This window comes from Lytechinus pictus, chromosome 11 (genome assembly GCF_037042905.1).
Source record: "Lytechinus pictus isolate F3 Inbred chromosome 11, Lp3.0, whole genome shotgun sequence".
In the NCBI taxonomy this organism is placed as follows: Eukaryota; Metazoa; Echinodermata; class Echinoidea; order Temnopleuroida; family Toxopneustidae; genus Lytechinus; species Lytechinus pictus.
The window spans coordinates 1,680,020-1,707,972 of NC_087255.1; the positions used below are offsets into that span (position 1 = coordinate 1,680,020).

Consider the following 27,953-nt stretch of genomic DNA (forward strand, 5'->3'; position numbering starts at 1 on the left):
GTCAGATTTTTTTAGTACATGAACATACATACGAAAAAGTAAAAAGAAAACATATTTTGTATAAAAAACATATACATTTATGTATTTGTTTCTGTATGTTATTTTCAACTACAATGTCTCTGTGCTTATGCTACTTATGTATCAAATGAGTTGAGAACTTAAAGGATTGTGACATGTCGGGTTATCGCGTCCGATCGGGCAATCGCGTAACCCGACCATTCGAGAAAAGGTCCCCTTAAATTCTCGACAAGCCAGGTCCAGTTTACCCTACCCTCTGATATTTTGCTTACGACATTTACATAACAGTGAGTAAATTGTACCTGAGCATTCATATACTTTTACTGAAATTTTTCACGAAGTGTTGGGTAAACTGGACCCGACCTTTCAGGGGGCCCTATCCTCAAATGGTCGAGTTACGCAATTTCTCTACTGAACGCGAGAAACCGATGTGATGACAAAAGCCAAATAAAAAAATCTTTCAAAAGAAAACAATGTCAGATTATGGAAGGGGCACAATTTCAATGCTAAACCACCAATGTCAGATCCTCAAAGGGGTGAAATGTTAACACTTGCCAGGGGACACAGTTTTCTCTAGATACGCCACTGTAAACCCAAAGTGTCTATACAGCTCAGTAGAAAATTTAATTATTGTTAAGATGAAAAACATAATTTTTAAAAAATTAATAACTAAAAATAAAAAATAATTTCAAATCAATCAAATTTATAGCACATTATTGCACAAAAAAGATATAGAAAGAGAGCATATATGTAATGCAAATATCATCCAATGTACTGAAATCCTGGCATAAAGTCAAATATTCCAAGATTTTCTTGTAGCCTAAATAGTAAAAAATATATATGATACCAAAGAAAACTCTCTTTAATACTTATATATCTGACTTGGCAACAATTATACTTATTATGTGAGATTTCAACCTTATATAAGGTCCACTGTATATCATTCATGTAAGTAAAATAGAACTTACGGTTTCCGTTATTCAGTGATAAAATAGGCCTACATTAATAGTCATGATGATTTTCAATATTTTCAACCTTTATTACAGATCATTGTTAGCCACTACTAAAATCACAAGGGAATTTGCCATTTGATTAATTTCAAGAGATCAGTTTGCTATAATTTCTCTTTCACTCATATTCACATATCATATTTTAAATCCAAATGACAATTTAATTTCAATTTTTCTAAATACAATAAACAGATCGCTTCAAGTATGTCTTAGCTTCTGAGGATTATCTGAAATAACTACCAAAATTTTACACTAAATGTCTTTTTGACAGGAGCATTCTTACTACTGCACACATGCAGAGCTGCCAAGTTGTATTTTGCATTTTCAGTATTCTTATCCCCCAAAATCAGTATTTTGACAAAAAAAATCAGTCTTTTTACCGTGTGAGATAAATATGCAGACCTGCCAACCTCTGGGAATAAAAACTGTATGTGATAAAAAAATCTGCATTTTTCTAAAAAAAAGTGTATTTCATAATAAAATGCTTGGCGCACTCGCCCATCGCGGCGCTCAAGCTGCATGCAAGCTAAAATGCGCACTGCTCTTGCAGATGAAAAAAAAAACCATTAAAACATGTGTATTTCTTCACCCTGGTTTTAACAAAATGATTGAAAAAAAAAAACAAGTTACCTGAAATTACATTGATCTAATATTTGTGTACGTTTTATGAAATAGAGACATATAGAGATGATTTTTCTCAATAAATTACGATTTTGTAAGAAAAAAACATTTTTTTAAAAGAAAAAACGTACTGCTCAGTGTATTTTGGTTGCAAAAACATACTAAATACGGCTAAAACGTACTGGTTGGCAGGTCTGGATGAAGTACATGGACAAATTGATTACATTGAGAAAAGTGTAAGTTTTCACTAATAGTTTGCAAGGCACTGAAGTGCTTATAAAATCCACATGGAGTAACAAAATACTTGCATGTACATGTATGCATACCGGTATATAACAATTTCCTCTGACGCAGAATCATCAAGGTAGAATCAGCAAATTTTCAGTTCAAGTACACTTTGTTCATACAGAAGGCATGTCAATTCTAAGAACAATCAGTCAATGATTGCGAAAAGAAGGACAAGGTAACAGTTTAAAACACTTTAAACAACTCTTATTTTCAAGGCAAACTTAAAATGCATTTTCTTTAAAGCTGGCTTTAGTATTGCTCATGATTTTTTTTTTCTTCAATGCAAATATTACATTAATCATGGGAGAAATACATTCCTTTAAATTTCTTAATTAACAGTTTGTATATTTTAAGATCATTTCAAATTTTCGCACACGGAATGAAAATCGAAATTCTGAAAGGAATTTTAAGAACAAAACTATAAAAACTCCAGTTTTTCATCAGAAGAATATTTTCTGTGGAATAATGCAATAAAATATTCAAACTTGGATGCAAGTGAATAAATTGAGTTGATAAAATTCAAGATGTCATTAGATACTCATATACATGTGGAATTACAAAGAGAAAAGAGATTTTTGATAATTATAAAAAATATCGATAGAAAAATATTTAATAAAAGTTGTTTGGAAAGTTACACGAACCTTTAGAAATTCACATGGAAATTTCAATCATATGGAATGAATAGAAAAAAGGACAGAATCAATGTGTTGAGTATATTCTTATTACAACAAGCTGAGAGTCATAAAACAAACTGACTTGGAAATCTTAAGTTGTCATCTCGATCTTATTTTCAAAATTAGTTTTAATGGCATGCATTATTTTCAGGACAGATTATATTATACCACCTCTTCCCATGCTTTGATCAATAGCAAAATATAGAGCCTCTATACATTTACAATACGCATACTTTCTAAATGACCAATATGATTATCTATGACAACTTGAAAAGGGATGCAATAGTAAAAATAATCTCTATAACATCTGAAAAGCATAACCTACAAATATTTGGATATATATATGTACACATATGTAAAGATGATATCAATTGCATGTTACGTACAAAAATAAACAAGATTTCTGAAAGATTTAAATGTGAAAGACTAAATATTGCAACAAGCAGCTACAGTTTACCCAATAAGGCCTACCATATATAAGAGAGAAATAGACAATAATGTCAAATATAGTATTAGCACAGGTTATTCCATATATATACTGTAATCACTAAAAACACGATAAGAGATATCAATATACTGTGAGAACAAAAAATAAATAGGCATTTAATCTTCATGAAAAACTGCAATATTATACTTATAATCTGTATGCTAAAACTAAAGCCCTGGCAGGAATGTTCATTAATATGCTTTATATCTCTTCATTTAAAAAAAATATATTTCATTGTGCAACCATAGATTTCGTCTCATATCCTTGATTTATGTAAATATTAGATATTCCAGGTTTAAGAAATCACTGTAGCCAATGGTGAGAGTGTTTTCAAGTCATGTGCTCATGCACTACATGTAATTCAACGCAACTTTCTAGCATATCTTGTGCAGCATTGTCCACTTTGGGCGTGTTGTACCCGTAACACTTACCATAACTCTTTGAACCCGGTAGGCCAGAATACCGGGCCTCACAGTGAACTTGCAAATAACAGACAGGTTGGTCTGAAGCCATTTGACTTGAAAAACATGGGTTTTAATGTCGGGTGATCTTTTGAAAATGACTGATCTTTCTAGTTCACGTAGGGATATTTAGTTGATAATTTCAGTCACGATTGGTATTAACTTTGGAAGGTTTTAGCATCCAAAATTGCCAGAATATGCTACTCTACTGTGGAGGCTCGTGAGGCATGTTTGGTAATACACGGTGTAATACACGGCAAGTCACCTGCGGACTGTGTGGAAGCTATATGTATTGATAAATCTGACTGTAGTCAAAGCAGTGATTTTGAGACTAAAATGGACCCTAAAGATAATATTTCTGTCGGTAGTCTATGTCTACAAGAAGCTAAACAACTTCAGCCAAGCCGGGCCGGGTACCAGCAGGGGGAAGATGCCGTTCCGGCTTGAACCATGGGAGTTTGTGAATGTGGTCGATATGTGCAAATAATTCAGGGTATAGGTCAGGGCCGTCCCACATAATTTAGGGTTCAAATGGTTTAGACTGAGACACCATTTGAAATACATGTTGTTTTTTCAAAGAAAATGCTATTGCAAGGAATGTGATGTGCTTACTAAGGCATCCATACCAGAAATGCTCCTTCCATAGTATACAGATTATCTCATTGCCCTGAACCCTGTAACACAAAGTCTATTGAGTGATCATTGGAATTTTCACAATTAATTGCACTGTAAGTGTTCACTATTTACAATCAATCCCTAAAATCAATATCAATCAATCAATCAGTTTTGTGTAACATGGCTCTTGTCCAATTCCTGATATGTTTTGGCAGAAATAATTCAATTTGAGATGCATGTATATTTACTAAAAATGATGGACAAGAATACCATGAAAAATTCTATGGGTGATTAGAATTTTCAAATGGTTAATGTATTATGAAAACTTATTGTTACGGACAGGATCCATTGCATATATCAAATCTATGCATAAATGTAATTACCATTCACAAACATACACATGTAGATGAACGAGGAGCGGACATGTACACCCTTCCATACTCTTTATCTTCATCCTCCGTTTCTTCTTTTTGTTTTTCGCCTTCTTCCATCAACCCATCCCCCCTTCCATCACCATGGTTACCAATAATTTCATCCCCATCAGCACCTGTCTCTTCCTCTGACGAGTCTGGTTTCTCTGCTAACGTGCCTTCTGCTTTTGCTACTGCTAAAGGTTCTTTAGACTGTTGTCTTTCTGCCTGTTTATCTTGTTCTGCCGAGCCTTGCGTCTTGTCTTGTCCATCAGCTTCCACCAGTTGGGCAATATCTTTGGGAACCTCTATCGATGATTTTTGTTCTGCTTTCTTTTCTTGGGCATCACTGTGGTATCTACCTGAGGAATCTTTGGTTGTCTCATTCACAGTGTTATGTGTTTGAGAGTTGTTGTTGCCCCCCTCTGTGGCGGCCATGTTGTTTTCTTTGAGTCTTAGGTAGTGGCTGCCTTCTCTCCAACTCTCTGGTATGTCATTAATATGAAGCTCCAGGAGGGTCTGAAAAAGAAACCATATCAAGCCATATAATCAATGAATGACAATTGTAATATGCAAAATCTATATACATGTAGCACTTCAATTCAAAGCATTAAATTGAATTTAAAAAGAAATTAATTTATTTGACTCTCCTAGAAATTCCAGAAAATATGGAGATAATTTCATTTCAAAATGATACAGAGGAAAGGTATGATATTAAAAACATGTTTTTTTTAACTTACCAAGAGTTAGATACAGCAGCAAACTCAAACAGAGCAAACAAAAGATAAAATGAGATTATGTTTGCTCTTGATATGAGTGCAAACATGTCTTGGGATTTGTAGTACCAACATTTTTTTTAATTTATTTGACGGAGAGAATCAATTTCAGCTTTTATTCCTAATATGGAAATCTTCCAACATAGGGAGGAAAATCGATAAAAGTCATCAAAAACAGGAGAATGTTGCTTGATTTTAAATGGCATGTGAGGGTAAAACAAATATAAGGCATAATACTACAAGTTAGTAGAAATAGATGTTTTAAGGCCACCGCACACCTTACGACCCGACTGGTCGCCGACTGGCTTGCGACTGAGTGAGGGGAGATGTGACGTCACAGCTCTTGTCAGCTTGAGCGTCGCAGACCGGTCAGAGACAAGTCGCAAGGAAAATCGGAAGGATTTGACATGTCGAATCCTTATGACTGGATCGCAAGCTCAATCCAACCTCTAGCCAATCAGACAGCAGAGTTGCATAACGCGTATTATGATAAACAACGCGCATACGCAGTAGTAAGCGCAATTTCTCAGATGATATGCCAAAAAGCAAAAAGCGCATGCGTGAGTCACAGATCGGATCGCAAGGTGTGCGGTGTCGAGGCTTATGACTGCCTTGCGATTCATCTCCCCTCTCTCAGTCGCAAGCCAGTCGCCGACCAGTCGGGTCGTAAGGTGTGCGGTGGCCTTTATGTGCACTCTTACTTCCAATTTTAATTATCTATGCATAACATCTTGCATGTTAATATGATATGCATCAACGTGAGGGCAAAAAAAAAAAGAGGTAAAAAAAATAAGAGGTCGAAAACATGATCTTATATTAGTGACTGCAGAACGCAGAATGTGTTGTGTGTATGGTTGGTGGGATATTATTTAATGAATATAAATCAATGTCACATGCATTACTACATGTACCTATCAAGCACAGTGGAAAAATAATTGGGACCATCAATGAAATGAAAGGAAATCTTAGAATCTGGTACGAGAAGAGTGTCCGATAACAACTACATTTTGTCTTGCAGTTTCTATGTAGAAGCCTTTTTATTAACAGAGTTTCCACAATACTGTCCAAACAGTTCCAAGACATTTTATCTGGCGATAATTGCTCCCCTATAAATTGCAAACACTAATTGAATAACTAATCTGACCCTTGGATTTAACACTATACCCTAAATCTAACCCTAAACCTAACATAAAACACGATCACAAGTCACAACCCTAACCCTTACCCTAACCCTTACCCTTACCCTAGTAAGACAAAATAAAGCCTGGAGCAATTGTCGCGGTAACAAATGTTGTGTCACGTCCAAACACAAGGAAGGGAGTACATTAGTTCAGGTGGGTGTTTCATAAAGCTCTTCGTAAGTTAAGAGCGACTTTAAGAACGACTGGTGATCCTTTCTTGTGGTAAACGATAGATTCATTGGCGATGGTTTAGCGCGTAAGAAAGGATCACCAATCGTTCTTAAAGTCGCTCTTAACTTACGAACAGCTTTATGAAACGGCCCCCTGGTTTATAGTAAGAGTTGGCATTTATAGCTTTAACAAATAAAAAGCTCCATTGGAAGATCAGTACATGAAAATCTAAAGGGTCTTACTGTCTTGATATTCTCTTCATACACAATGTTTTCTTTCATATTTTGGGGAAAGTTTTTAACAGGCTACACCAATCCATGCAAATGACCTCTCTCCATAATACCTGGTATAAACTGAATAACTAAAAGTGTTTTATAGAATGAAGCAATTACCTGCAACTCATATGCCAAATTTTCCACATGCATGCACTATTTTTCATTCATGCTTCCAATAAACAAGCTTTAAAAAACAATAACAAACAGGGACATTTCATGAACATCTGAGATGTTGTCAGATCAGACAACTTTCCTTGATTCTGATCGGCTGAGAAGCTCAGCAGTATGACTGTTACTAAGGTACATGTACATGTAACTGTCAGATAATGATGACTTTCATGAAATGGTCCCCTTTAAAGCAATTAATCACCAAAAGAAAATGTTTGATGAAATGGATCTTCAAAATTAATGAGGGGCAGAGGGGGGAAAAAAAAAATCAAAATTTCATCTGGATAAATGCCCATGCACATATACATGTACAGAATTGCCATGCATTTATATGCAGGAAAGATTGAGTGACTTTGGCAAACATCTTACTAGCTAAGAGAGATCTTAAGACTTGATTGTAAGGTCCAATACAGTCTGAAAGACAGAAAGGAAATGAAAACAACATGTACACAATAAAAACACATAATACATACTATTAAGAAAAGAAGAGATTTCACAGTATAGAAAATACATATTGAATACTGTAATATGGCCTAACCTTTAGGGAGACACAACTATATTGGCCAGAGTAAAGCATAATACCTCGAGTCAAAGACATTAGTCAATATAAACTAGACTTTGTGCAATAAATGCTGTGTCTCCTAATAGTAGATAAATGTAAATCTATGTCATGGTTCATAAATTAAACATAATCAGACATCTATAGTTTAAATTCATGAACAAAGAAAGACAATTAGCAAATTGCTTGAAAAGCTAGATACACCATTTTATTGCCTGCTTTTTAACATGCAAATTTCTGACTTAGGTCAGCAGGCAAGAAAATGATTTGTTGACAGCTTTTAATTGTTAAGGATATCAATTAGATGCCAGATATACTGAATAATAAATATCAATTATTTTAAGTTTTGAATTAACATTAAAAATTGCAATTCCCTAGATTCATTTCCCAATACGAACATTGATATTGTTTAAAGACAGATTAAATGGTTTTATTGTGTTTATTCAAGCTTACAAGGAATTATGAATCAAAGAAGAATCCTTTTGACATTGGTTAAAAAGACTCACTTGTTTATTCACAAATTATGTTAGGAGTCCACTTGGCCAGTGCCAGTTAGCGCCAATCCAAAGCAGCTGTGGCGCCTAGTGTCGCCTAGTAGCGTGCAGTGGCTCAAAATGCTTCCCAACTGACGCATGGTGGCGCCAAATATTGAATTTGACATGACGAAAATTTCAAAATATTTTGACATTTTCATCACCAACAGGCGCAGTGGACTCCTAGCTTTAGTTTACCATTGAAGCATTTATCAAATGGTATATATTACAAAACAGGTTCAATGATATAGCCAATAGCTCATCTATATGCGAAGATTTAAAAATGAACATGATTTGTTGACGTCAAATGCAAGCAGCTATGCCTCATATGTCATGTGGTAGCTATTCATTAAAACCGTTTTCTAAAAAAAAAATGAAAGTGATTTTACCTTAATATCAGAGCTGCCAACATTGGGATGATAGAATCCAGAAGATTTCGCGGAGGTATGATTTTGTGAGGGAGCGCGCAGCGAAATGTCCCACGGACAGGAGTTTTGGGTAGCAAAACTCATTAAGAAACAACATTTGATAGTATCCGACAGCTGTCTAAACCATCAAAACTTTTGGCACATAGATTAAATGCATGATTAGAGAGATTTCATGAAATGATGAATTGTCTGTCACTGACTAAAAAAATAAGTTCAAGCCTGATTTCAGGCAATACAGTACTTGAACATAAAATGATTCACAAAAGAATGCATTCAACAAGAAAATACCTTTATTGTCCAGAGGGGGAAAGGGCTGCAGTAGTGGAAGATGAGCTTGCCTGGCCCTGTAAAGACTTATTATATGTGGCCTGTTTAAAGTCTGAGGGCCGAGGGATTCCTGTGAAAATTGCCTTTTTGTAGCAAGCACGCACAGCCAGCCAGCGCCAGGCTAGCTCACTCACGAAAGAGAAAATGTTCGAATCCGATCAACCCAAGTAAAAGTAGGCCAAAAAAATCTCCACTTTTCTTCTGTTCTTCAGAATTGTCAATAAAATTATTCCTAAAAGTCAGGGTGTAATTATAATAGTAACCCATCGTTGATCCACAGTTTCAGCTCGAATAAAGCGCACACAAGCTTCCGAAAAATACATTGGACTTCCCTTCTCGCATAGCCTCCTGCCGCGGCGCAGTCTGCCGGAGACCAGGCAGTGCCGCGCCGGGGCGCGTCGGGGGGCATAGGCATGGAGTGCCGCTAAAGTGTTTCCATCACGCACATGCACATTGCAGAACCAGAAAAAAAAAATTGCTTGTTAGACTAATTCACCAGTCGTTCGGTAAAATTATCTTCATTTACATTGGAAATCAATGTACGATTATACAAAAACTGGTAAAAGTAACTGGGTAAAATGAAAATGTGATAAGGAGTTTCCACGTGGGTGTAAAGGGAGTTGAACATGCTAGACTCGTAAAACAGTCGTTTGTATGAATTTAACAATTTAACAGCAAAAAATCACAATTATCCGGGAGATTTTGGCATGGGGTCGGGAGAACGGGAGATTGGATCGAAATCCAGTATTCTCCCGCAGGATCCGGGAGACTTGGAAGCTCTGTAATATTCAATATATTATAAAAAACATTAAAAATTAGATGGAATTCATATCACATGACATATAGAGAAGACGCTTGCATGTGATGTCACAAACCAAAACCGCACCACATTTCACTCATTTATGGAAAAAAATGTACCTATTTTCCAAGATTTGGGGTAAAGATCAACCGTTTATTTGCTCATATTCCTGCATTCACAACCTTATAATATATGAGTAATCCCTCTTTTCTCTCATACAATAAAACTTACCTTGCACAGCTGATCTGTGTAATCTGGTTCAGTAATCTGTTTGGTTTGTTCTTTGAGTTTCATGACATTAATCAGAGCTGGCTTGGTAGGAAAGTCCTCTTCTTTACATTTCCTGGAAGTTATAATCATAGTGATATTCATCATCGTTTAATTCCATTCAATTCAATTTCACTTTATTAGTTTATGATATATAGAAACATTTCTTCCACTGGCTTTGCAAAGGAAATTAACATAAAATTGCACAAATAGAATGCCAGATAATTTCATTTGAGATTAAATTGGACACTTTTTAGTGGTAAATGAACTGACAGTCTTGATTGATGGGCCCATATTCCGATCTTCAGTTTAATCTTAAGTTACTGCTTAAGTATTATAGACAATCAAATGTAACACTTGTCTCAAACAGTAGAGACTCCACTTACCAGCTTATTTGACAATCAAACCTGCCTATGAACGATAATCGAGAATCATGGTTTTCTTCGCTATTCAAGCACTAGGAAATGCAAATGTACATTGTAAACAAGATTTAAACATTTTTAGCATCCCACGATTTTAGTACACAGTCAGACCATAACCTAAGTTAAACACTTCAGAATACGGGCCATAGAGTTTAAGCTACATGCGGAATTAGAATGTTAGTACTCACCTCCCTTTTTCAAATCTTCTGAGGATGTGATAGACGGCCATATAGAGAGCCAACATGTCAACCTGAGAGAGTTGCATTTTACCCATTGAACTACTCATATCAACAACATCTCGAGATAAACCACACTTATGTTCACCAGACAGCTGGGCCCATAATCCATCTGTCAAACTAACTGCAGTCTGAACCAGATGGAAGTAGGTCGGCTTCTGAGGGAGAGTATGGACGGATATCGGAAGCAGCAACCCGGCCTCTGGGTTGGATATCCTCTGTCTCCAGATGGCGATGTGGAACTCTTCAACGCATTCTGGGCTTTCAAGGTAGTTGGGAGAGAGCACAGGAACGATGCATTTGGATCTTTCCAGGGAATTGACTTTGTTATGTTCATCGCTGGAAACGGCTTTCACTTTCAAAGACGGGGCTTTCATGGCAAGGAGTCTAGCCATGAAGGATACGTACTTCTCATCGTCGCTATGGTAGCTGAAGATAAGATCGCAGTCTGAGGCAGACATAGGACGTTCATCTTTCTTATCCTCTTTATCGGGTAGAATTTTACTCAGGATAGGCGGGAAAGCTCTCTTGGCTGATATCACACTGTCTTTGCTTCCAAACTCCTTCTGGAAACTAGTATGGCGAAACTTCTCCATCTCTTCATCAGCAGACAAGGTTGGGATCTGTGATGGATGAGAGATATTCAACAACCATTGAAAACATACATAACACATATGAATACTAAATGAGCTAATAACAAATCCAGTAAGAAATATTCAAAACAAACAAACATCAAAGTTAACATACATCTCTAGACAAACCACATAAATAAATGATATAAATACTATTAAAGCTTAAAGGAACAGGAAACTTTGACAGATGTGCGATGTTGTGAAAATGACTGGTCCAATCAGCACTTCATCTAATCACCAGGTCATCTATGACCATTTCATCTCATAACCAGTTGGTCTAATATTTGTTTTATTTTCATTCATTTTGCCCAATTAACACTTAGTCTAATAAGAACAAATGATATATGGACTAAATTGCTATTGGACCAACTGGTTATTAGACGAAATGGTGAGTGGAAGAAATGGCAACTAGACCATGTGGATATTGGACGAACTGATGGTAGACCAAATGATAGCGGACAAATTGGCATTGGACCAAATGAAAATAAACCATTAAGAGCAGCTTGAAGGTTCCCTCAGGGAAAGCTGCAACTCTTTGACTTTTGACAAGATGCCTTACTTGGAGTGAAAACTTTCAGTGGAAACACTTACACTCTTATCATCAAACAAGGTCTTGATTGTTTCTGTCTGGTCCACTCTCTTTCCTTTAAGCCACTGAATGACCGCTGGACACACAGTCTTGACCATATCATCAAAGACATCAGGTGTCCCCTTGACCATTGGTATATGAGTGAATTCAGTCTGGATGGTGTCTAGGTCTTCAAGGCAGATTGGGATGAGTTGAAGGTGCTGCTTACCCTGAAAATAAATCAAAAATTAAGTTTAAGTTTATGTCCAAGTTTATTTCAACTCGTAAAAAGAAAAATGAATTACATGAAGTAAAATGCTGTGATACAATATACGATCATTGAATAAGCTTGATATAAAAGAGAAGATATCACATAAGTTAATTTAGATTGAGATGAGTTGTCTCAGTCAGAAAAATGTCTAAACAAATACTTAGTTGAAATATAACGTTGCTGCATTTGAAAGAAAATTTCCTTTAAATGTTTAGTTTAAACAGTTATTCGTCGGTCATAAAAAAAATCGGTGGAATCTCAATCAGTAAGAGTGCAGTAAAAGACTTGGGCCAATCTTACAAAAAATTGATTTTAATCAAAAATCAAACTGCAATTGACTTAAAATTCCTATCTCTAACTTCACAAATTTATATTTTGCTGAATCTATTGCAAATCTTTGTATAAGATTGGCCCCTGGGATCTACAGTGGACAATTCACTTTTCTACTCTTAAGAACAGGTAAAATTTTACACACAAATAACAAAAGTTCATTGTAACTTTTTGAAGGTATTGGAAAATTGCTGATAAAAGCACTCCTTAACTATTCAGCATACATGTACATCCACTGGTTAAAATATAATAACATTCATTTTGATTTATTACCTTTGAATAATGTTTGGCCTGAGCAAGAGCAAACTCCTCTTGACACACAGCTGATTTGAGATAAGGTTTTGATATGAGAGCTAGCATACATCGAGAGCCATCGATAGAGTGATAGAGGGTACGCTGCCAGGATTTACCTGATTAAAAAAAAACAATTATATGAATCAATGACAAGTATACTTTCATCGACTTCACTTCATTGACTACAATTTCATCACCATCATTCTATAAAACTTGATTTCAAGGGGAAATGGGGTGCATCATGCATTTCCGGGGTAACATGGTATTGGAGCAGGCATGTTATGTCTGTGGGTATGGCCAACAAAAGAGACACATTGAACAATTGGTTTCATCTAAATTCTTACTCTTCTTGCACTCTACATCATTACCTTGACTGCATGCATCGTATTCTGTGCATGAATAAACATCATGATAACTTTAAATAACGCACACAAACATAACAAACCTGCACAAAGACATGAAACTGAATAAAACTATAAAAGTGACTGAGGAAAAGATAATAGACTGTAGAAAAAATACAGTGCATGGTGTACCGTAAAGCCACTACACTAGACTGGAGACAATTACCTGTTTTCAATTCTTGGACATCAAAGAAAAGCTTCAGGTCCGGGGCTAGTTTTTGGAGCAATGCCACAAAGCGATTGGCCTTCTCTGTATCACGATGCGAGTATGAGAGGAAGATATCATATCGGAGTGGATCAAACTCGGCTACTCTCAGCTCAGTATGGAAGGTAACAGATAGAGAAACTGAAAGCTGAGTGCACGCTTCTCCTATCTTTGAAGGATCATGAGGTCTAGAGGAAAAATGAGAAATTTCTTCTACATATCACATTTCTCAAAACTTGGATTTATATCACTCATTTGAAAAATTTAATGAGAAATATCACAGTAATGGTATTTACTAGTGATAGAGAGGGGTTAGAACATAAATTGTTTGTTCCAATCCTTTCGTCCACATGTCACATTTCTAAAAACTTGGAACGTTATCACTCATCTAAAAAATAGTATAATTATGATAATGTATAAAATATATACATAAAATGAACACAAAAATTAACATTTCTATTCATTTAAACATGTTCACATATTATATTATTCAATAGAACCTTCATTTTTGTATCCTATTCTTTCTCGACTTTCAGCATGATGTATAGATTTCTCTATTGAATGTCAACACATGCATTACAATTACCATCACCATATTGAAGGTTTTTTGTTTTTGTGTTCTCATCGATATGCAGGTAATTTGTCATACCTTATAATGTTCATTTTACCTACACATGTATATTGAAGTTTATATCCTACATAAATCAAATAATGTATGCTGATTGCTTTAAATAGCATCATGTGACCAAATATATTCTCACTATTTTGTGATGATGTTGAAAATGAAACGCCAACTGAAGAAAAGTTGCTATTCCGTGACGTCAATGATGGAATAGTGCACTATTCCATCATTGACGTCACAGATCATTGACACAATATCTCGGGTGCAGGCACAAATGCACATTCCGCTGAGCACACAGCTTCAGGAAAAGTAGTTCAGTCAGCGCACTGGTTTTGGTTCAGACTTTTTTAAAGATGAACTACGTGTACAAAAACTAGATTATCAAGATCTGTTGTTCTAACTTATTAAACGTAGGATATAAAACAAATATACCAGGCCTTTATTTTGAAAGTATAAAGGGAATTATTTATCCTTGGTTGTACTGGCAAAACTATACTATTTTTCTCTCAGGGCTTCGCCCCTCAGAAAAAATATTAATGCCAGTCCAAGCTCAAACAAATAATTCCCGCTATAATTACTCAAAGAATGGTATATTTGTATAATATACTTCATAATATTCCGTATTAAGAATCTTCCTATAAGATCCGATTGGTCAAATGTTAGTTTCACTTTCACAATCAATCATCACTTTCTGTGATGGAACTTTTTTGTTTCGCTAATCCCTTCAGCCAATAGGGTCATAACGCGTTAGATCTTAAAATATTTTGATTACAAGTGAAATATAGAGGTCATTACCCCTTGAGTTTTTCGTTCCATCATTCCAAATTATTCTTCATCACATCCAGTGACGATCGCACAAGATCTAGATGCGCGCACGCAATGTACATACACACTTTACTTAACGCAAAATAAAAGTTCATTGCCAATACATTGTTTTGTTGTGATGGTAAAATTCCTTTGTGAGGTCACAATTATCTTACCTGAGCAAAATCTACATGCTTAGCCGCAGTTTAAATGTGAGATAAAGAATATTTTCAAAGTGAACCTTGATTTTTTTTTATCAAATTTCCTTTCTTCATTTTATAGTGGTTCCAGATGTGACATATAAAGCATATAACCAACGTTGGTGAAAGGGATGGACAAATCATCACTTCTTCAGCAAGCTGAATGTACTCGCTATCTTTCCTCAGCTTCGTTTCGGAAAGATGGCTACATCCAGCTTGCCGAGGAAGTGATAGTTTGCCCATCACCTTCACAAACGGATGAATAGATGGATAGAAAAGGGAATGGTTGATGAAGTACATACCTGCAGTCAACGTACTGAACAAGACCCATGTATGTTGGCATCATCTCAACCGAGTCTACATAGATAGGGGCAAGCATGTCACGGAGTGCTCTACGATTGCAGCAAAGAGCAATGTTATACTGCTCTATACAAGCCTTGTTCTTCAGGTAATTTGGGCTCAACACTGTAAAAAGAAAACAGGAGAAATAAATGTAAGCTCATGTCAATTCCCGGACTTTTGAATAGTACACTCAAAAACACAAAATTAGAAATGGTGTGTAAAGAGTATTTGGTGATTGCATATCAATAATCACAGGTATACATATCTTCAAGGTCTAGTCCATGCCAAGAAAAAATCAATTTGAATAAAAGAGTTAAAAAAAATCCAACAACTTAAAACTGAAAAATCAATCAAAATTGGATGTAAAAAATGCCATCTGTAAGTTTTGTTTATTGCACAAAACAGTGATATGCATATCACTGGAGGGATTAAAATGTGGTTACAGATGTCACACCTGCACTTTTTCTTTTGGACATATTTTATCAGACAAAATATTCAAATACTGTCCTCCGAGACCATTAACATACAATTTGGTTTGATTCATCAAGAAAAAATATAATATCCTTGTCATAATTTATGCATTTAGTGGAGATCCTCTGTATTATAAAATATCTAAAAGATGCTATAATTATCATCATCAAAATAGAATGTTAACCTACCTGTAACTACCCTTGCACTCTTCATCATGATAGTATACATATCTTCTTGAAAGACACTATCTTTATTGATATCCTGCTGTGAACTATCATAGATCCGAACACCTTCCTTTGCTCCAGTCAACTTCTCTCGGATTACCTTAGCAACCCCTTCATCTTCCTCACTGAATGACAGATAAACATCAAACTCCAACGGCACAGCCTGAAACATCAAGCAAAAAGGGTTCAAAATAAATATGTGATATAACAAAATCTCTCATCGCTGATTTGAATTTAATTGATTTTGAAAAAAATTCTTCAGCATCCGTTGTAACAAAAAGTTAACTGAATCTTTGAGTATCTTTGTTATGCTCCAAGTTATCATCAAAACTACAATCACAATGCAGAAGTGCTACCACACCTGACTGTCTGGTTTTCATGACATTATCAAGACCTAGTTAGTTTCCTATGTGAGTGTGAGAAGAATAAAGTAATTGCCTTATAAAAAAATCCAAGTGTACCTCATGTGGAGGAAATAGTCCCATTATGTGTACACGGCAGGGAAAAAAATTACATGGGGCTCAGGGTAATTTGGTCCCTGAAATGAGCCTCGGAGGGCATTTCATGAAAGTTATCAGCGCTGACTAAATTGTCAGAGCTGATAATTTCAGTGAAATCCTTGGTTTTGATTGGCTGAGAGGCAATAACCTCTGACTGTTACCATGGTAACTGTCGGAGAAAGACAAGTTGTCAGTGCTGACAACTTCATGAAACGGTCCCCTGGAGAATCCCCATTCACTGCAATGTTAAAGCATATCTAATGTTGCAATACAAGCAGTAGGTTGTGAAAAGTGACCACCCCAAAAAAATGTTTGTCTGGTACACGTTTAAAGATTGCTGGTTGCGATGGTGGCGTACCCAAGTGTGTTTTCATTACGCTCTCAGCTTTCCTCACCAAAATTACCATCCTTAATCTTGAGGCACCATAACAGAGATCTGAGTCATGTTTGATTGTGACATTTGCAGAACAGGAAAGTTGCTGGGATATCCCAAAATTGGTGAAACCTTGGACTTGACTTTTGTTAAGATAGGAAAAATGACAATGGCCAGCTAGAAATTAGGTCTTGGCTCGAAGAGAGAGTTTATTTCATTTTCTTTGGCTTTATGGCCGCTTTAGAGGCACCATATACAAAAGAAAATATAAAATTCTGTAAACAAACTAATCACATACTCACATTATCATCGAGAAAAAATGAGGAATTGTACCTTAGGTAAGAGGAGTTGCATCTCATAGCGTTCCTTGAGCTCAGTAAACTTCTTACGGACCTCGCTGAATCTTCTAAGTGAATGGCTCTGAAGATCACCATCAATCACCTTGGCGTAGAGAACCAGTTTAAGAATCCTGAGAGGTAGTCCTGCTTTCATCCACTTTACAGCAGCTTCAACCATACCTTTCATCATGCTGACCTCACCATACCCCTACAGAATGTCAAAACAAATTGAGCTCAAGATTAGTGTGGTAAATTTTGAACAGCACATTTTTACAATCATCCAGTCAAAGAATATGTAGTAGTCTAAAGCTGTGCCTCCAAGTAGATGATGCAACAGGTTCACCAAAACATTATGGATTAGTGCTAAAAAATAAATCCAGACAAAGATTTCTTAACCTTTCTCATCACATAGTTATTAACCCACATCATAGCATAATCCATTTATTTTTGTCAGACAGTGCATCGCAAGGGTCTATAAAAAAACGTGTTCCAAACAATATTACTGAAACAACTGATCTTCTGATCCTAAGCACTGTTTGAAGACATTGAAATTTGTGAGATATTTCCTATTTTTGAGCAAGCGCCATGAGCGCCCAGCTGAGGCGGATACCGGCGCTATACAAGAACCCATCATCATCATCATCATCATCTTCTGTATGAAGCAATGAGAATTTTACCTTACTAAACAGCATGATCATAAACATTAGGATTATTGAATGGATGCTCAGATAATTACAAAGCATTTTTATGGGCCACCCTACAAATAACAGTCTACTTATTACAGCCATTCATAAACCTGTGACCAAAGATAATGTCATAATCAATATGCAGTTTTATAGGTCACCCAGTTAGCCAACATGCTTCATAGCATTTTTTAGTCACCATGTACATTGTATACTCTCATGATCTCCAGTACGGAACAACCTTTATATACATGTATATACTTAAGAATAACTCAATGCTTCATATTAATCTATTTAATGGACCACCTTAAATAGTTGTATGGACCATCCTGTATATAAGCATACTCAGTAATTTACATTAATATTTCATGGGCCACCTTGTAAATTGTCACTCTCTTGTACATGTACATGTATACAGTATCAAGTATTTTTATGGACCACCCTGTATAATAGCATAATCAATACTTCTTATTAATCTACATGTATTTATTGGGCCACCTTGTAAAGGCCTGGTCCCACTGGTCGACGGACACAAAACATACTCATAACGGATACAGAGGACAAGCAAAATTTTGGGGTGACTTCATCCGTTTTCATCCACTCCAGACGATGGACATAATGGGTGCTGAAATCACAGATGATAGATGCTCGATGGATATATAGAACATATAAAACACGTATGCAAAGAGTACACAACAGATACATAACGTTTTCCAAAGGATGGCAAGACTCTTTTCCATTTTTCATCCTCTCTGCATCCATAAGCCATAAGCCTTAATTTTCACTCTCTTGTACATAGTATATATCAAGTAATTTTATGGACCACCCTGTAGCATACTCAATACTTCATATTTATCTATTTTATTGACACACTGTAAAGGCCTGTATACTAACCTGATCGCCAGTATTAAGCAGAGGAGTGATAACGCTACCATCTTCATTATTGAGAATAGGAACCAGGCAACGAAACACATTAGCTACCAACTCTTGAGGGCGCCCTGCTGCTCCAAAGCTAGGGAGAATAATGATTACATTGTTGTAAAAATCATCATGAATCAAGAAAATTAGAGAAAATATCTTACATATCTTTAGATTATCTCAAGATTTATTTTCAGTCATATAAGATATACGACCAGCAAGTATAATTTTTTTAATCCTGCTGTGTTATCTGACAACTCAAATTTTCATTTTGTTTGAAAAAACAGTTCATAACTCATGAAAGATGCAGGTATCGTATTCTCAGTTTACAGTCTACAAAAGATAGCTTGATATATTTTACAATGATTTTTATATTTTTTTTCATGATAATGAATAACTTCATTACAATGACCAACTGATTTGTAAGTTGAATAGTCTCAGTGTCACAATAATTATCATATGCAGTAGTCAGTGTTTTGCACAAGTATGAAGGGTCGTCACTGTTACTGAAACCACGCAGGGCCTCCAATGATATCACATATCACTATCCCTGGATGAGCCCAGCTAGCCTACTTTTCTTTGTGTCCTATATACTAAAGTCAATTTCTTGAATATGACAAATGAATGACACAGTTGACACTGAAATGGCAATGCCCTGACATACACTACACGTACTTCACTACAGCTGTTGTTCAAATTTGCCAAAGTGTTCACATGCAACGATCATGCCCAATTGTCACATATTATGGGTATTATTAACCTGTTGACTACTGAAATCTTTAATTCCCATAGACTCTGTTCATCGACCATCCCGTTCAAGGAGGTAACAGGTTAATAGATCAAGTGTTTATCTTTTTATAGGCACGTATCAATTTGATATTAGACTGACCTTTATTGTCACCTAAAAAAAAAAATTTGAAAGACTAATGAAGATAAAATGCCTTTCTCAGGGGCACTGTAAGAGTGCCATGTCTGGTTTCCAGACCCAAACTTTAATGAAGTCAGGGGTCTTCAATAGACCACTTGACCAGGGCACTTTATATTCTGTGCTTTGTAAAATGAAGTATTTGTTTAGTATTAGTACATGTACAACCCTGTACAAATACAAATAACCAAAGCATTCAATTACAGTTTAGTTACAAGAATGATTTCCCCATGTACCTACATGTAATATATCAAAGAGATACATGTAAATAGGCCTATAGACTAGTTGCATAGAATGTAGGCTAGCTGATATTACTGGCTTCCTGTTGATGTCTACTTCCTAGATCATTTCCTATCCAGATATGAAAGGGTAAAGTGCTTTTCTGACCGCCCATAGCTTTCAATATAGATACATGGTAACCAACGATTTCATCACATCAAAGCTATTCCTATACATATATTTTAAGAGCTTATTTTCATACTATTTACAGTGTAGTTTCATCCTTAAGCAGGAATTTTGTTTCTGGTATTGTATCGCAATTTGGAACATTTTATAAGGAAGCACTGCTTACACAAAAAATTTTGTAAATTATATATTTACATGAGAATGTATAGAACATAGTTGAGAGTTTATCTCTTGTGACCAAAACTGACGATAAAGTTTGGAATTAAAGCAACAATACTCCCTGTTATTTTATGCATCATTGCAACCTTTATCTTTATGAATTGTTTCACTCAAATTTCAGTAGCTAGCTGCAAATTCAATATTAAGGTCACCCTTTAACCCTTATACCCTTAAAAAAACATACTAGTTGACTTTATCAAAGTTCAAGCAAATTTTAACAAAAATTTTGACACTGTCAATATCTAAAGTACATTTACATTTAGAATTTTAGAACCATTATTTAGCATCAATTATTTGACTACACTTGAGTTTTCTCCCATCACCATCAAGAATTTAATAATTTGATGAACTACATGTAGCTTGCCAGTGAATTTCTTTGTCAAAAATGCTCTCAACCAGTCAGACGCAATGATTAAGTACAAAGGGTTGGTTTCATAAACCATCTTGTCAGTAATCTTCATTATCAAATTGCTCTCAATCAATCGGATGAACAGATTATTGTATAAGGGAAGGTTTCATGAACCACCATGTCAGTGATCACTGTCAGATTAGTTGTCATCAAATCAGATGCATGGATTTCAGTATTATGAGGGATTGTTTCACGAACCACCTTTTCAGTGACACGATATTCACGGTCAGACTTTCTGTCAACCAATCAGAATTTCAGTAGCTAAAAAGCTCATCATTGGAAATCACAGGCAAGGTGCTTCATGAAACAGTCCCCTGGTATAAAGGTCTAAGGGTACCTCCTAGTTTCAAAGCAGAGAAGTCTCTTATAGGGAAGCTTATCGGGGAGGGATTTAGACCACCAGCAGGAGTAGAGTTTACGAAGATCTTCCTCTTTATCCCTGGCTAGGTTTCTAACGCTGATATCTAATGTCCGCTTCAAGGCTCCAATCACCGAAGTAGGTGTAGCGGCATAGTCATCTAAGATTGAAAGTAAATGGGAATATTACAATTAGGATTGATTCTTTTGATATCAATTTATTATCAGGCTTGCAAAACACACACTGGCACTGTATTTAAAAAACACTACCTGCAATGAATATACATAGAGTATGGTAGTACCTGACAAAGTTTCAACAATGTAAAAATAGAAGGAAAAAAAATCATCATCATACAGTGCAAGGGTTAGTAGGCAATACACCTACATACAAGTGTTCATTTTATGCCAACAACTTGATATCAAGAATTCCACAAATTAATTTCTTGATTTCTTGAAAAAAATCATTTTTTGTTTGTATCAAGAATTAGGATTAAATGGTAAAATAGCTTGCCTCATAGGTGTGGTAATCCCAGTTGGTTCAAATAGCAATACATATGCATGAAATCCTCTTTTAATGATACTTACTAGCGAAGGCAGAAACACAAATGACATCAACTTTATCCTTCCTCTTGAGTTTGGTAATATCTCCTAGACACATATCAATCTGACATTCTCCATTCTGGGTTAAGACTTTGATGGAATCTGCCACCACCAGACTGGTTGATCCCATCTTCAGATCCCTTAAACAGAGAAATTATTATTCAAACCCTACATGTAAATACAAAGAAAGGAGAAAAGGGGTTATGAAGCGGATGGACTGTAGATTTACTTTGCAAACTCCCAGCACAAACTTTAAGTCTAATTCTCTCTCTTATTTTCAACTCATAGTTTTGTAAGATGCTATTTTTTACAAGTTTAGAAACAAGTCTCTCTTGCATTTGTTCCTTGTGCAGTTAGATTTTTTTTGCCAAAGATTTACAAAGATATATAAAGGAGAAAGTGGTATAGAGACAGGAAAATCAAAGAGAGAGGTGAAAGAAATCAAAGAGAGAGGGTGACAGAGACAAAGTGGGTGGGAAGGTTACTTGAAAGACTATCATAAAACAAGTGGAATGCCTCTAGCGGTCTCACCTGCATCCCGCGATTCAATTTAGCAGCAGGGCTGACTTTGAAAACTACCATCAAATATTTATTCACAAAAAACACCATTCATATAATGATACAATACTACGTTCATTGACATTTGACCTTGATCATGTGACCTGAAACCTTGTCAGTGATACTTGATTACCCATATCTATAAACTTAGAAAGTTATGACAGCAATCTAATAATTACCTCTAAAATGGCCAAAGTTCAATGACCTTAAATGACCTTTGACTTTGGTCATGTGACCTGAAACTCTAACGAAATGTTCAAAGATACTTGATTACTCTTATGTCCAAGTTTCATGAACTAGGTCCATATATTTTCTAAGTTATGATGACATTTCAAAAACTTGACCTTAGGTTAAGATTTTGATGTTGATTCCCCAGCATGGTCTAAGTTCATTGACCCTACATGACCTTTGACCTTAGTCATGTGACCTGAAACTCAGGCAGGATGTTCAGTAATACTTGATTAACCTTATGGCCAAGTTTCATGAACTAGGTCCATATACTTTCTAAGTTATGCTGTCATTTCAAAAACTTAACCTTAGGTAAAGATTTGGTGTTGACGCCGCCGCCGCCGTCGGAAAAGCGGCGCCTATAGTCTCACCTGCTATGCAGGTGAGACAAAAAATGAATGAAACTTGACTAAAAGAATATTTCATTTTTTTAGTCCTGAGATGTTTGATCATTGCATATCAAGTTGAAATCATGCAAAATTTAATGAAAATAATGAAGGGACACCCCAGCTCATCCTAAAAAAATATGTAGCCTATATAACAAAGGTAAAATGAATTGTAGTTTACAGGTGTAAAGGTATCAATAATATATGCTGTATTTTTAATATTATATCCATCTGAAGTGCCATTAACATTTTTTGTGGGACACACTGTATAGCAGAAAAGAAAGTGTGTGGAACTCATACCAATATGAATGGAAAGAAGCTATCCTGATCACCCCCCCCCCCACCAGTACACGTAATTAAGTCTTTTATAAGTATTAACATGAAATAAACTTTGTTTGTCTTCTTCCTTCCTTTCTTTCTTTTCCTCTTTTTCTTCTTTAATTCTTTCTCTCCTTCTTCTTTGATTTTTTTTCTTTTCATCTTTCTTTCTTTCTTTTCCTCAGTTTCTTTTTTCCTTTCTTTCTCTTTCCTTTCTTTTCATCTTATCCTCCCTCTTTCTATCTTCCTTCCTTTATTCTTTTCTTTCTTTCCTTTAGATTTCCTTTCCTCTTTCTTCCTTTCTTTCTTTCTTTCTTTCTTTCTTTCTTTCTTTCTTTCTTTCTTTCTTTCTTTCTTTCTTTCTTTCTTTCTTTCTTTCTTTCTTTCTTTCTTTCTTTCTTTCTTTCTTTCTTTCTTTCTTTCTTTCTTTCTTTCTTTCTTTCTTTCTTTCTTTCATTCATTCTTTCTTTTTTCTGTTTTTTCTTTTTTTCTTTCTTGCTCTCTTATTCTTCCTCCTTTCCTTCAATATCCCTTTTTTCATGTTATTTATAGAATAATTATATTATATTGGATGGCTCAGAATGGAATACCAGAAATATTAAGAGTTTGGGCAAATATTCCACAAATCGCAGATGAGTGGAATATTGGCCCTAACGAGAGGAATATTTCTGGTATACCATGAAAGAAAGCCATCCAATATAATTATTATCATCTATCCCACCCCTAGCAATAAAAAAGAGGGAGAAATTTTGATTAAACAAGTCATATCACAAAGTCACAATGGCATCATCACAGCTTCATAAGATCAAATTTGGTCGTTGACATGCGACTTGCACATAGTTCATTATGACATCATTGAGTGTTGTGATCTTATTCTGCACACAGCATTGCTTTCATTGTTGTACGCGTTGTACATTTCACGCATTCGCGCATGCGCACTATACTGTTGAATGTGCTCTCATACTCAACGGCAAATTTTGTACAGGAGCCTTTGGGATATTCGTCAGATTTCGGTCCTTTTTAGAGATATGCTCTGATACTGCACAGGCAATTGATTCAGATCAAAATATGTGTTTCTAATGTATGGCTTAAACGCTCTATATAGATGTTTATTCTTTCAAATTTTTGAAATAAAGCATTTGTATTCTGTACGATGAGCATATGCATTTCTCTCTGCACTCTGATTTCATTTTTGTTGTCGAGCCTTCTCACTGAAGTTGAGATGATCTAGCACTGCAGCGCAGAGGTGTGTGACGTCATGTGCTATTGTACCGAGGAGATCATTTGGGTGTGGAAACGACCCACAACGAACAACAACAACAACATGTGCTATTATTGATAACGCAATCGATATCGTTCCTCTGAACCCAGCTCGGTTCAGCGACCTTTTTACGCTCGCAACACTAAATTAAATAACTTGAAATCACATATTGATATTGTGAGAAGAGATGTGACAATTTTCATATCCTTAGTTAAAAATCCTATCCTAAGCTAATCTGATAATAATAATATAGATTCTAAGTTATGACGTTTTCGTGCAAAGGGCAAGCGTAAAAAGACTAAGTCTAAAGAATAACTAACGTTATGGAGATCTTAACTTATTTGTTGCGTCGCGTCGATCGTACAGGAGCGATATTAGTATTACTAGTATACCCAGTTGTTGTGTGTCCGGACAGGTTGTGTGTCCGGACGATCAATTTTAGAAAGTCATTTTGAAAAAATTACAAGCGAAGTTTCATCAATTTTTAGTACAAAATGTTAGGAAATCTTCTTCTTCTTCTTCTGGAAACAGTACAGTCCACCGTCTGGTGTATTGTCGTACTGGTGAAGTGCAGCGTGCAAGTGTATACCCAGTTGTTGTGTGTCCGGACAGGTTGTGTGTCCGGACGATCAGTTTTAGAAAGTCATTTGGAAAAATTTACAAGCAAAGTTTCATAAAATGTTTAGTACGAAATGTTAGGTAATATTATAGAGAACAAAACAGAAGATGATTACAACTATTGAATTCGTATTTTTAGTGTAATCCAAAGGCAAAGACAAAAAAGAAGGCTTCAAAAATATTAAGTGTCCGGACACCCCACCCCCCATCCTACATTATTCGATATTATAAAGAACAAAATAGAAGATGATTACAAGTATTGAATTTCATATTTGTAGTGTAATCCAAAGACAAAAAAGAAGGCTTCAAAAAGATAAAACTGTCCGGACGGCGGACAACCGACCCCCCATCCTACGTTGTTGTTGTTGTTCGTTGTGGGTCGTTTCCACACCCAAATGATCTCCTCGGTATACTCTCAGTGTGTTTGTCACAAGGTTGATGAAATATTTGCTTAGATACTCGTGCTAGAAGTTGGCATTGGTGCTTTTGATGAAGCGAGCCATCCTACTACTAGCGAAACACTTCGGAACGGACCTAGACCAAAAGCTTCGGTTTCTGTTATGTTGGTTGTTCAGCTGAACTCCGTTGGCTTCACTCACCAAATACAGAGACCGAAGTTCTAGCGCGATCTGTACAGGGGACTCAATGGCCATATGTTTATGTACTTAAGATCGGATAAAACGGGGAAGTGAATTTGCGCGATAGCCGAGGTAAGTCACTGTTTTTGTTCCTTTTAACTCGATTTTTCTCCGTTTCTTGGCAATTAATGCCAAGAGCCTGAAGAGGGAATATCAATTTGCATTTTGGTCGCATTAATTTTCAAAATTTTTATTGATTAGGGGCCTAGCCTAAAGACAAAAATTGAAGAGCCCCGACGGGGGGATTTTGCATTGCAAGTCCCCTAATGGTGGCTGCACGCTAGCGAGCCGTCTGTGTATGAGGAGAACTTTAAAAAAAAAATGTTAAAAAACTCCTCAAAACAGACGGCTGCCAGCTGTCTAGAACGGACCAAGCGGCTCGACCCAGCGGCAGCCCGACGCAGCCCGGCCGCGACAGCCAGAAGCTGCTCCTAAACCGTGGCTTGCCGTTGGCGTTGGTTTGTCCTAGCAACCAGATCCAGATAATCTAAATTCATATCACCAGATAGATTTAAACATATTTTTTTGGAGGGAGAAAGTACGGAAGAGTGATCCAAAACAAAAGGAAACTCAGTGGACTTACCAATTCACCGTGCTCAACTGTAAATAGATCTCTAAAACTAAGAGTCTAAATCGACCTGACATCGACAGTCGAGTCATCGGCTGCTGGCTGGTATTTTGCACGTATAATATACCGGCCGTACGTTGATCCGGATATCCGGATTGTGGGCATCGAGCTTGATCTGATTGAGAATCATTTTTGTAATTTTGTTGGGTGTACTCCCGGGGGGGGCACTCGACCAAAAAAGTGGTAGGGGTGTGCCGCGGGTGAGGCAAAAAACGGGGGCCTTGGAGCGGGCTTATTGTAAAAAGGAGGGTCCTCGGAACGGGCTTCGGAACTACAAATGTTTGTGAAAACGGGGGTCCTCGGAACGGATCTCCGTATCTCTGTGAGTGCGTATGCATCCCTATGGAACGGGCAATCGTGCATGACGCAGCTAGCGCGGCCTCCGCCGGGTGCGCTCTCGCTTAGGCGATGGTCGAAAAGCGCTCTACGGCGGCCGCTTTTCACCAAATTGCAGCTCCTTGTAACAAATCAATGCGACCGGAACGGCGTAACGAAAAATATGCAAAGCTTTGGAACGGATTTCTTTCTTCTTTTTTTCTCGATAAGAAGGAAATGCTATGCCTTGGAGCGGCTTTCTTTGTTCTTTTTCTCAAAAAGACAAAAATGCTATGCCTTGGAACGGAAATTTGAGTGTAAAAATGGGGGTCCCCTCCGCGGCACATACCCACTATGCATTATATACTGAGTGCCCCCCCCGGGGGTGTACTTGAGGCAAATACTTGAAAAAGGGGAGCTGATTTTCTTGGAATAATTGTTTTCGTCGATATTTGCTGAACAAATGATGTTGAAATTGGTATCGTTACAAACTGATTTATTATTTATGATATACTTTTATTTTTCGGGGGGGGGGGGGGCCGGGGGGGGCCGGGGGAGGGGGTAATAGCTTTTTTCCAAGGAGATGGCCCCTATGTGCCGCACCAAAACAAAAATAGGGGGCTACTTAGGTCTGAGCTTAAAATGACGGTCTCTGGGGGTTTTGATCGAGAAATTGGACAAGCAAAAAAAGGTCGTTTTTCGTAACGAGAATTTTTTTTACAATTAAGCAAAAAGTGTACGGTACGCTGTACAAAATTAACCTGAACCAGACCGAGTTTTTACCTTTTTTGGATGTTATATGACCAGGGGAGTGTGGGTTGAATCACCCCCCCCCCCCCCGCCTTAATTGAGATCTCAGCGTCGGTAAATTGCCAATTCGTCCACTGTCCACTCTCCACATGGTCTACCTTCTGGCTTCAGTTTAGTCTAATGCCAGTCCATCCAACATTTTGTCTACCAGCCATTTGGTCCAATATTGCTTCGTCTAATCCCCATTCATCTATTACCATTTCATCTAATTACCAGTTGGTCTAATACCCATCTTCTTTTCATTTTGCACAATTAACACTTTAGTTTAATTATAGACCACATGGTATATGGACTAAATGGCTATTGGACCAACTGGTTATGAGACGGAATGGCATATGAGACTAAATGAAAGTAGACCATGTGGTAAGTGGACGAA

General features: G+C 36.5%; 1 protein-coding gene across 2 annotated transcripts; it reads right to left on the reverse strand.

Moving 5' to 3' along the window:
* LOC129270699 (uncharacterized) lies at nt 1-26,851 on the reverse strand. 2 transcript variants are annotated; one of them, XM_064106335.1, is made up of 14 exons: nt 26,408-26,851; nt 21,803-21,985; nt 21,198-21,378; nt 18,879-18,996; nt 17,297-17,509; nt 16,055-16,253; nt 15,356-15,518; nt 13,389-13,615; nt 12,801-12,937; nt 11,950-12,156; nt 10,679-11,349; nt 10,033-10,144; nt 7,525-7,569; nt 2,216-5,103 (listed from the first exon to the last, which is right to left on the reverse strand). In XM_064106335.1, the coding sequence occupies exons 2-13, from the start codon at nt 21,945-21,947 to the stop codon at nt 7,540-7,542; spliced, it is 2,403 nt and encodes an 800-aa protein (XP_063962405.1). In that variant the 5' UTR covers nt 21,948-21,985; nt 26,408-26,851; the 3' UTR covers nt 2,216-5,103; nt 7,525-7,539. The 2 variants fall into 2 exon arrangements, with proteins under 2 accessions (XP_054763992.2, XP_063962405.1); XM_054908017.2 differs by lacking the exon at nt 7,525-7,569 and having other exon boundaries at nt 1-5,103; nt 26,408-26,782.
* Between the last annotated feature and the right edge of the window lie 1,102 nt (nt 26,852-27,953).